The sequence below is a fragment of the Vidua chalybeata genome, chromosome 6 (genome assembly GCF_026979565.1).
Source record: "Vidua chalybeata isolate OUT-0048 chromosome 6, bVidCha1 merged haplotype, whole genome shotgun sequence".
NCBI lineage: Eukaryota > Metazoa > Chordata > Aves > Passeriformes > Viduidae > Vidua > Vidua chalybeata.
The window spans coordinates 48,683,798-48,695,771 of record NC_071535.1 but is presented as its reverse complement, the minus strand read 5'-3'; the positions used below and the strand labels follow the sequence as shown (position 1 = coordinate 48,695,771).

Below are 11,974 nucleotides of genomic sequence, written 5' to 3'. Positions count from 1 at the left end.
ATACACTGTATCTTCTTTACCCACAAACAGGTGTTTGTCAGTGTTTCATCACAGCTGTTTTAGTCAGAGTCATCTCATCTCTTAAAATAAAACAACTATGTATTTTACAATGGAGAAAAGTAATATTTAATTGTCTTAGATTGCAATGCAAGATGTAACCAGAAGTATGTATTTTATCATCAGCTGTTAAAACCAGGTGGGGCAGTGTTCTTTATCTCCTCGACAACTCATCCTCTGACCAGCAGATATCTTCTGTTAATGGGCCATTGAGTCTCACTGCATGGCTGATAAAATTACATCATCCCATTGTGAGATGCTCCACCCAGGGGTAGGAGCCAAGCATTCCTACCTGGATATAATCTGAGATTTGGAACACCAGCGAGCTTTTTTTCACTGGATTCCCAGAGGAAGACCAGACCCTTCTATGCCATCACTGGGCCTTCAGAGAAAAACTACACCCTTCTACAGGATCACTGCTTCAATAGAACCACATTTATCACTCCAGGAGAATTGCAGCCACCATTTATTCAGACTGCTACCTGTGGGTCAGGGTGTTAGGTTGTATTCTGACTTTGTCTGCTTCAGCAGTAAAATTTTTTTTCATGAGCTAATTATTTCTAAACTTTAAAGAACTGCTGCAGATAAAATTTAAGGTTTAGTTAAGTACTTAAATTAATTGCTGCAAATAATCTTGGGAGAAGAGGAAAGCTGCAGGCACGCGGGGGAGTGGAGCCATGTGCGGTCCTGCTGGGCAAGATGTGAGTGCGTGCAGCCGCGGCCAAGATGTTGGGCCTGGGGCTGGTGGCCAGGGATGTGGCGGTGGATGTGCTGCCCTACTTTGACCAGGGATACAAGGCACTGGTGGAGGAGGAGACATGGCAGACCGGCCGACCAAGAACTACCTCAGCTACCTGCCCATGCATGACTATAGTGTCTTCGAGACCAAGATCATGCAGACTGAGTTTGAGCGCCTAGTGGCCCGGCAGCCCCTGGAACTACTCAGTATGAAGAGGTACGAGCTGCCCGCCCCATCCTCTGGGCAGAAGAACGACATCACGGCATGGCAGGAGTGTGTGAACAATTCCATGGCACAGCTGGAGCACCAGGCTGTGCGCATCAAGAACCTGGAGCTCATGTCCCAGCATGACTGCAACGTCTGGACATTGTACAATGAGCATCTAGTTCATATGATAGAACAAGCCCAGAAAGAGCTTCAGAAATTGAAGAAAAAGAGTCAAGACCTGAACTGTCAGGGGAAGAACATGCAGCTCACAGCTGGGGCTAAGCTGCGTGAGATGGAATCCACGTGGGTCTCTCTTGTCAGTAAAAATAATGAGATTGAAGGAACTATTGTGCAGTTGGAAAATGAAATTTCAACAAATCAAGCAGTAGCATGGGGAAGCAAAAAAGGAGAAGACTTTCAGTAACTTAATCCTGACTCATCTTAGTGCAGCATGTGATAAAAACTACAAACCAGACACTTTGGAGATGCTGTGTCTGTAGACACCTCTAGCTGGACGTGTGAGGTGGTAAAAGGGTATTTCTGTAGTTTCTTTTCTTTGTGTTAAATTCGTGTAGATCGCATCTTCGGGGTCACCACATGTTGGAATAAATCTGCCGAGAATCCATTTTCTTCATGCAGAAAGCCAATTCTTTATTCACAAAGCTCATAATATTTGTAGGAAATATCAGAAGGCACTGTGTTAAACCTAATTGGTCAACAATATGGTGAAATTCAGTTCATTGGTCAGTAAGCGCTATTGTGGTTTGACATGGAAGTGAATTTTTTCAGGAAGTTTGTAGTCAAACCAATCAGTGGTCAGGTTTGGATATTGGCATTTGGACTGACCACTGAAGGCATGGACACGCCTCTGAGAACACAGCGGGTTAAAAGCAAGAACTCCCAGGAGAACTGTCTCTTTGGTTCTGACCTCCCCTGTCGGGCCACAGGCTGGGTGGGGGAGGGGAAGCCATGCAGCCTGGGAGAGGTAGGCCGGAGCCCCAGAGGGAGAAGGGGGTAGGGGGTGAAGGGAAGGGAACCAGGCTGGCTCCCACCCCCTCACAGGACCAAAGGGTGGAGGAACACTGAGATGTCCCAGGCAGCCCCCCCGGACAGGAAGAGACAGAGAGCCTGCAGGCACCTGGAAATCGCTGCAGAGAAGACAGAGGTGCGGGGGGGAGACAAGTGCCCAGACTTGGAGTGTGGGAGTTCAGCAGCCTGCTGTGAGATCTCAGTCATCCTGGTCCCGGGAGCCTGAGACTTTTAACCCTTTCCTGGGAAAGGAAGTCTTTGCAAAACACTATTCCTCCTCAATGTGGAAGGAGACAGTCTGGGACTGAGATGTCAGAAGAAGATGGGGAAAAGAATTCTAGGTGGGAGGAGATGATGGAGTGGCTTTTGGTTGGATTTTTCTTGTATATCCATAGACTGAACCAATCTCTCTTGCAACAGAGACTGCATTTTTAGGGAGATGCAATGGTTGGAGCCAAGAAAGTGTGAAAGTGGCAGTGACCTGTTTCAACAGCTGCAAGTGCAGGAGTGGAGAAGAAGATCTCTGTTCTTGAGACCCTTGGCCCCAGGGGAGGGAAAAATGGGGGGAGGGGGCTGTTGTCCCAAAACAAGAAACTGAACTGTTGTTCTTTGGTTCTTGGCAAAGCATCCTTAAAGGAGCCCTATGGGCAGTCTGTCCATGCACGGTGGTGAGAGCGCTGTGACATGGAAAGGAGATTGTTACACTGGCAGATTTTCTGCGGGCGGTTGCCATGTGTGACATGGAAACACAGGAGGTGGCACCTGTGTTTCCTGGGGGGTCTATGGCACAGGAGAGGCTCCTCTCTCCCTTGATGGACTGAGTATTGATTAACTGAAGGGTGGGAACCTGAGTGAGGGTCCGAGTTGTATCTCACTGTGGTTTTGTTGGAATGGGGGGGGAGGAGGAATGTTTTGGAAGGTTTTCATCCTGGATTTAGTGTGTGTGGTTTTTATAGTAGTAGTAGTTTAATAAAGTTTTTTTTTTCCCTTTGTTATTAAGCTTGGGCCTGCTCTGCTCTGTTCCTGATCACATCTCACAGCATTTCTACTGGGAAGGTGTATTTTCATGGGGGCCCGGGCATTGCACCAGTGTCAAACCATGACAATATGTCTATCAAATTTTCTCTCTCTAGATATGTTTACATTTTTCCTTTGTGCCTTCTCATGGGACAAATTCTACTGTTTACACAGGTGCATTTGTTTTTCCCCCTCAGAATAGATTGTTGTGGTAAATGAACTTCTTATTCTCAAATAGCTTCACATGGGAACTTGCAAATTTCTTGTTAGCTGCACTTAGACGAAATGACAGGCCAGCTTTGGCAATTTTAGCAGAGAAAGGCCTGATTTCATAAGGCCTTTCTTTTATAATTCTTCTGTCTGTCTACGACAGTTCAACATGACTCACCTGCAGTACATATCACTGTCAAAGCTGTTGTAAACCTTCTTCTGAGTCAGAGAATGACTTTATGACCCAGAATTCTGGTAGTGAGTACTATCCTAGTGATTTTCCCAATTAAGAGAGAATTGTGAGCTGGTATCAGAGCAGGGTGAGTCAGTCTGATGTAAGGGAAAACTAAACTACTGCACTAGGTCAGTATCCTCTTCCCTTCCAAAAGTCAGTGTTAAGAAAATCTGGAATCATCTTGTGATGGGACCTCCTCCGAGAGTTCAGAAAGACTGCAGCAGACCATGGAATCAGTTCTCCTTATTCCCAAATGCTCCAAGCTACTCTACCAGTTCACTACCATGGGGTGCACAGTGCCTTTGCAGGGTTTAGGGGGTGGCAGCAGCAAAGAGCTGAGAAGCAGCAGGGTTTCTCTGCTTTATTCTGAGAAATCATTTTGCTTCTTGAGCGTACCAAAGTGCAGAAGGTCTGATATTAAAACCACATGTGGTTCTCTGCAATTTTTTTTGCTGAAAAACACCCCAAATCTTCCTGAACTGATTTTGAATTACAAAATTTGGGTACCATGTACTCTGCAGAGAACATAGTGGAATCAGTCAACCACCTACTTGCTGTTAAAATTGTGTCAGAAAAAATGAGGCCATAATTTGGGATTGGGTACATGGATGACCTATGAGGGCATGATGAACCTAAGTTAGGCTGATGGCAGCCTGGGTTTGTTCTGGTGTTTTGTCACCCTGACACAATTAGGAAGGGTTTAAGTGGGAGATTGTGGTGAGGCCAACATCAAACACGGGGCAGAGAGTGGAGACTCAGTGACCAGCAAGCTGGGTGTATTGCCAGCCATGCCAGGGACTTCAATGTTGACTCTGGCAGCAGCTCCCTGCTGGGCAGACAGAGGTAGCTGACTCAGGATTACAACTGGCATCAGGGTTGAACTTTGGGTGAAGCACAACTGATGAGGCAGGTTTGAGGTAGTGTTCAGAAGATGTAAATAATTTTGGGGTACCCAGTGATGCAGCTGTAGAACAGAGGCTATTGCTGAATTTTGTATAAAGGTTTGACCTTGTTTAGCATGAAGTATTTGCACTATACTGTGGCTGAGGTAGCTGGTAAGGATCCTGGTAAGGGTTAAGGTGGGAATAACTAGGAATTTGTAACGTTTGAAGTTGATGTGCTCCTGTATTTGTGTCCTTGTTAATAGTCTATGTCCATTTGATTTCATGGTCAAGAAAGTAATTGAAGAATCTAATCCATCTGGTTTCTAAATGACTTTGGGTTATATTTCCTTTTGACCTACTGGACATGAGACCCATTTGACCTTGGCTCATCAGCTGGGAAGCAGCTCTGCAGAGGAATACCTGGCAGTCCTGCTTGGACAACAAGCTGTCCATGAGCCATCAGTGTGTCCTTGTGGCCAAGAAGGCCAATGGTATCCTGGGGAGCATTAGGAAAAGCATTGACAGCAGACCAGGAAGGTGATCCTGTCCCTCTACTGAGCCCTGGTGAAGGCTCGCCTGGGGTACTGAGCTCTGGGCTCCCCAGTACAAGAGAGAGATGGAGCTCCTGGAGTGGGTCCAGTGGAGAACTGCAAAGATGGTTAAGGGTCTGGAGCATCTCTCCTATGAAGAATAGATAGGAATAGAGGGAGCTGCACCTGTTCAGCCAGAATGGTTATGGCCAGAATCTTTGGGAAGGGTCTGTGTGGTAGATTCTGGTTAGAGGAGGAAGAAAATGCATGTGAACCATCTGCAGGTAGTGAATTGGGTTTGTGTGGAAGCACAGGCAGAATGCAGGGAGCTTTGTATGAAATGCTGCCTGCTTCACTGGCCCCTTTGTTTTGTAGTAACTTCCATGTCTTTTCCTCTGACCAACTCTTCTATCTGTATGCAGAATACAAATCCAGATAGCTTTACTGAAGTGAACAGAGCCAAGCCACATTTGTTTTGGTTAAATATGAAATTAAAACTGGAGAGTTGTTTTCATGCAGTAAACTTGGTAGGAGCATAAGGGAGAAATGCAACTTAAAATAGCATTTGGGAAATATATATAGCAAAATGAACAAACAATATGCAGTGAGTCATGTCCAGCGGTTCTTGCAGTAAAAGAGAGGATCTTCTCTGAGGAAACTAGCTGGGAATAACTTTTGTTTGTCTGAAGCTGTAGCTACGTTCTGGTACAGCATTTTGGCAGTGGCCAGTGGATTCCTTTGTGGGTGCAGAGCACTCTCTGAGCAGAAGTAATTGCAAGACTGGACCACAGGCAATCATGCACTGAGAGACCCTGCACAGGCTAGCAGAGAAATCTTCCAGCACAGTTAAGTAAAAAATATTTAAAATCTGGTTTGTCTGGCAAGTGGAGATCAAGAACCACCATTTTACTCATGGCCAAGGGCACTGGAGGATGCCCAAGGCACATGACAAATGCCACTGTCCAGAGGGAATCTGTTACAACTGTTATCCTCTTACTTGCTGCTTTGCAGACTTATCTTACAAGTTGGTGGCACAGCTGCCCTGAAGCAAAACTAACTGTACCAAGGCAGAAGCACAGGGCAGCTCTGCTTTTATGAGCTTTGAAACCATGAAGCCAGAAAGAATTGGCCAGGCTGGGTGGCAGCAGTTTGGCCATCTCTAGTAAATATAAAACTCAACACACAGCAGAGAGAAGGGGCTCTGATGACACTATTTCAGCTTTGTTCTCATGGTAACCATTATGTCATCAGGATACCATGGTTACTATAATACTACTTATATTTCAAATGTTAAAAAAGGCAGAAGGAGGAAAGAAAAACTTTTCCCAAAGTTGAGAAGGAGATGCGTTTATTCAGAACCAAGTAGTCACAAGGAAGAATCAACCAGGAGTTATTAATACTTCCTAGAAAAGCCGTTTTGAAACCGTGAAGGATTGTTTTATTTAGTAATTACTATTTCTTACTGTCTCTGTTGCTGTCCCTGTCACCATATGGTGCATGTCCTGGGGGTTCCCCTCTCAGCTTTGTCACCAGCAGCTATTTTGATAAATGCACACTGCAGAAGGTTAACAACATCAGATTCAAAACTTTGGTAGCATAATTTGTGCTTGAGTTATAAACCTTGATTTGCAAAAAAGTCAGAAATAAAAAAATGCATAAGTATAAGATTGGGACTGTGAAGTTATCTCATTTCAGAGGTTCAAGCTAAGCAAAGGACATCTTGGCTTGGATGCTTTCAAGATGCTGAAGCATATGGCTCAGAGGAAATCAGAATGGCAGCTTGCTATTCCTTGTTTGAGGACAAAAAGTATACTGATGGCAGGATGTTTTCAGGGGATCAGGCCTGCAGACCTTTATAGCTACAGCATGAGAGACCTTTGCTGCAGGAGAAAACAAGGGCTCTGACACTCTGAGAATGTATGATTTTGAAAATGGTCTGATAATGAGAAGTGAAAGAGCTTAAGGTCATTGTATGTGTGAATCTAAAACAAGGAACTAAAATAGACAATGCACATACTTCCAAAAGCTGCTGGTGTTTGTGAGACCTTTGGTATTAGGTAGCTGCTCAACTTAAGACTGTTTACAGAAATCATTGAGTGTTCTATGCATTGTTGGTGTCAGGTCCTGGGAGGTAGTTTGAGACAGAATCCACAAATGCAGTGCATTTAAAATTTTGAAATCACTTTTTGGCACTCTTGAGAGTTCAGGACTACTCATTTGGGCAAAGCTGATTTTGAAATGGTTATTAAAAACTATTAACAAAATATTAGGTATTAAGATTTGATGGGGAAGTTCTAAAATCAAAATAATTTTGTTAACTTAGTAATTGCCTGATCTTATCACCTATATTGCTTTTCCTCTTTTCCCTGATACTTGTTATCACTGCTTAAAGTATCTTTTTCTAAATTGGAAAGTAAATTTTTGAGACCAGGGTCTTGGTAGTTTTCTATACCAACTGAACAGGGTCAAACAAAGCAGGTGAGACTCTTGCAGAAGTATGAACTACAGGAGCCGGATTTTAGATGCAATCTGAATTGAGAAGTATAGTATCTCACACACATATTTTATATATGTATATACTCACAGCCATGAAAATGTGCTGTATTAGTCAATAAGAAAAAGAACTAATGGCTGCTGTGTAAACCTAACCATGAAGAAACCAATGAGATACATACAGTCAATTCTAAAATGTTTCCCTTTAATACACATCGAGCTTCCTGAAGCATTAAAGTACCCCACTTATCCCTAGATTGATTTCATCTCTCTGCAGGATCCCTCCTGTCCTTATCCACCGTTCAAAACATTGTCTCTGCATAAATTTTTCCTTCTTGCTGTTGCATATTTTACATACAAATAGTGAAATCACAAAAGTTTTGGTAAAACCAATAGCAATCCCCAGCCAGACCTTCCTATACACAAAAATCTGTAGTCCAGCTTCAGTGATTTTGGGGGAAAAAAGCACAAATCTGAAAGGAATGATGCTATAGAGAATATTCCTCTCGACTATAAAAATTTCCATGCCAGCAAACAGCTAGTGGTGTTTCTAGCAAATTCCCTGTCTCTAGATTAAACAATCAGCTGCCCTTTCTTAATGTTCAATGTAGCCTAGCTCATTTTGTACATCTGTTGTAGTTTTGCAAATATTAGTAAACAAGCCTTTCACAGCATGCCTTGCTGCTAAGCAGCACTGACAGACACTTGAGATAGCTGGAGTGTCTATAGCTGGACATGGCTAAAGATTTTTACCTGTTTATCTCTCTGATTTAATAGTCCTCTTGATGGAGAATTGAGAAAATTTATGTCCAAAATCATCTAAAACCACAAACAAGTTCATTTGGTCCATAGAAAAATGTTCCATAGAAAGTATCTTCTGACTTGAAATAGTTTTACCAAGGTCAGAAATATTTAAAAATATGGGAATTCAGCTAATTCATTCATAAAGTGATAATTTCTGTGATGCTTCCTAAGTTTTCCATGTGTCTGAGATAAATGTCCTTTGCTACTGAAGTTCATTCATTGCCAGTATATAGCAGCAATTATGGTTGTACATAGAGGTGTAAAGGATGTATATGAGTAATGGAGACCTTGAGGGATGACAGGCTAAAATACTGAACCAGGGAAATCAAATTGATTAGGGCCTTATGATCAATACCCTGAGCAGAGATAATGTCAGTATTGTATTTTTGTGAGATCACCACTATAGAAAATAATTCTTTGTGTTTTAATAGCATCTTGATGTCTTAAAAAATGCCTTTAGTATATTGGTAAAAGACAATATTTGTCTGTGGTTTAATTAGGTTTCAAGGCATATAACCAGCTAAAAATTTTAATTTATGTATCCTGGCAGGTAACATAAAGACAAGATCTATATCCCTTTACTGAAAATAACTTGATTAAGAAACCAAGGACCTACATATTGTATGTAGTCATCAGAAGTTGGCATATGGTCTGCAAGACTGCTTTGTCTGGCACCTGAAGTTGTTGTCAAGCTTTTTCTTTGAATTCTTCTAGTTGGTATTTGTTCCCAGTCTCATTGTCACTTAGCTGTACTGAACTGCCAGCAGCAGCACCCTTTCTTTCTGCCTGTTGTGACAAAGCCAGTTTACCAGGCACTGCTCAGAAGTTACTCCAAGCTGTGACATATGGGAACTTATGAATCAGGATTTCCCAATTGGAAAAGTATCAATAATCAACAATGACAATGAAAAAAAAGTAAGAAAAGCGTTATTGCTATTTGCACTGTCTGCCATGCAATTTATTAACTCTCTACATGCAACATACAAACAGTGTTAAAGTTTATATACTGAAAAAAAAATAACTTTTTATGTTAACCACATGAGAAAGAAACAAGCCATTCTCATTATCCAGTGCTTGGAAAAGCACACCAGTTGGTGAGTGTGACACTCACAGTAGGAGTAGCTGACATGGGATCCATATGGCACTTGAGCATGGAATTCAGCAAGAGAAACTGAAAGGTCATCCAAACTTCAGCTGGAGAGAGAGCTTCATCTTAATATAAAAAAAAGAAATTACTTACCTGTGGCCAACTGTTGTATCACTACATAGAGTGATATAACATCTATATCCTTACCCTGCATCTTTATCCATACTGTGTAGTTTTATCTTCTTAAAATGAAGCAGGGGTGGACTGAGCAGGCCTAAGTAGGAGGAGGTAAGAAGTATTATTAAAGAAAGCAAGTGCACCTGTTCCAAGTTCCAGTCTCTGAGAATTACTGGTTGTGCTGGTTTTGGTTTTGGCTGGGCTAGAGTTAATTTTCTTCACAGTAATTGGCTATGTTTCAGATTTATGCTGGAAACAGTGCTGGTAATACAGGCATGTTTTCATTGTTGCTGAGCAGGGCTTGCACAGAGCCATGGCCTTTTCTGCCTCTCAACCCCATCAGTGGGGAGGCTGGGAAAGCAAAAGAAGCTGGGAGGGACACAGTCAGGACACTGGACCCCAGCTGCCCAGCGGGACATTCCTCACCAGATGGCATCAGGCTCAGTTATAAAGGGGGCAAGAAGAAGGAATGAAGGAGATGTTTGGAGTGATGGTGTTTGCCTTCCCCAGTCATTGTTATGTGTGATGGAGCCCAGCTGTGCTGGGCATGGCTGAGCACCTGCCTGCCCTTGGGAAGGTGGGAATCCATTTTGCTTTACCTATAAAACTGTCTTTATGTTGACCCATGAGTTTTCCTACTCTTACCATTCTGATTCTTTCCCCCATCTCACTGGAGAGGGAGTGAGGGAGTTACATTTCATCTTTTCATCTCTTTCCTATATAAAATAACATCACCAGAATGAAGCTTGGAACAGTGAGCCCTGGTCATTATTGCCTATTGCAAAGTCCTGCTTTGTCAGGGAAATGGAGCTTGCTTAATTGAAAGTGGGCTGTTGAGAATGGTTTTGGTTTTACCTGGCTTGTTAATGCACACCTGATGGCTTGGAACCGTAGGAGAAAAGGGAGGGATTCATACCAGCACTGTACCTCTTAACAATGGAAAGACTCCTTCTGGCTGCAGTTGTCAAAGGGACAAGTTGCAGACTCTGTCTCTGGGGTTGTAGCTTGACTTTCCTGTAGTGCCACCCCATTCCTATGAAGACTTAGATAAACAGCCAAGAGTGAATTACTGTGAATCACTGGGCTCTCTGGCTTCACCAGAGAGGGCCCCAGGCACTGGGACTTCACTGAGAGTGGAGTGGATGGGACATGAGGGGAGAAAAAGCCTTACAGCCTGAGGACACACTCTCATTCCTGGTCTGGAGGGTCAAGATGGGACACTGTGTGATGAGACTGCAGTACTATTTTGTGTACTAATGTCATTGAAGATTCAAAGGTATTAGCAATATATCAGCAAAATAATATATCAGAATATTAACTGAAGCAATAGGAAAATTCCTTCTAAACTGAAACAATAGGTCAAAACTATTAAGTACTTCAGTTTCCTTCTTGAATTTTTCAGAGCTCACTTTACTTTGAGCTTTTGTAATTTATTTAAATTGTATGGCTGTGGACAAAGCTGTCTTACTGCCTTCTTCAGCTGTCTTACTTCCTCTTGCTTCAGACCTAACTTCAGAGGGGCTATTCTGAGCTCATACCTGCACATATTTGAGTTTGAATACAAAAAAAAACATGCTCAAAGGTCACACCTGCCCATGGCATAAACCAGGGCAATTCCTTTTGAAACTGATGCAAGTTATGTCTATGTATAGCCAGAATTGACTGTCTTAAAAGGCCTCAAGTTTGATTTTTCTATTTCTATGTTCTTCTTGTGAATGCCTAGAGCTGTTTGAATGCAAATAGCTCTTGGAACAGTTCAACAATTAGGAAACAGAAGAGTTTTTAAGAATAAATTCATTTGCCAAAGTACCAACTGAAAGATCCTTTCCAGTTTCCATTGCAATGTGATGGTGAGAGACTTGTCTAAAGCAACACTGAGGCATGACTAGACTTGTATTCCAAAGTCAATTCTATCTGAGATCAATTTTGCTTGTTAAATTTACAGTATTTTAATCCCTTCATTTAAATGTCAATTCTGTGGACATTAACTCTTTCACAGTGTGGAACTCCTGTCTGTATTTATTGATGCAATGCACCCGAGAGCAGGAGAGAAACAAAAGGGTGACCTTTGGTTTCAATTTAACGTTATCAGAACTGAAGTGACCTGATGTCTCTCCTGTTGATTCAGAGCGGTGACACATCTCACTAATGTATTGCAAACACACACAAAAGTAACACTGGAGATGCTGTTGCTTGTGTTGTTACTTCCTATTTCCAACTTAAGAATATGTTAGTAAAGAGTGTTACACAAACTGTTGATGCTGTGTTAACAAGAAATGTAGTACAATGCATTGTAGGAGTATAAAGCAATACAATTTTCCTCTGTGGGTTAGAGAAAGTATTTTTCTAAGTGTTTGGATTACACAGACTACATATGAATAGCCTAGCTGTTGCTAATTGCTGGTGTTCTAACACCCACCTTCTCCTCTCATATGGTTTTATCATGGCTGGTATCATTATTTAGTCATTGCAGCAGTGGACAATGAGTCAGAATTCCTGGCTCCT

General features: G+C 42.4%; 1 protein-coding gene across 1 annotated transcript; it reads left to right on the top strand.

The window, feature by feature from the left end:
* Window positions 1–783: 783 nt before the first annotated feature.
* On the top strand, window positions 784–1,569 carry LOC128789964 (pre-mRNA-splicing factor SPF27-like). Its single transcript, XM_053946328.1, is given in 2 exon segments — window positions 784–880; window positions 883–1,569. Coding segments are annotated over 2 exon segments (642 nt in total). The 3' UTR covers window positions 1,428–1,569.
* The last annotated feature ends 10,405 nt before the right edge of the window (window positions 1,570–11,974 follow it).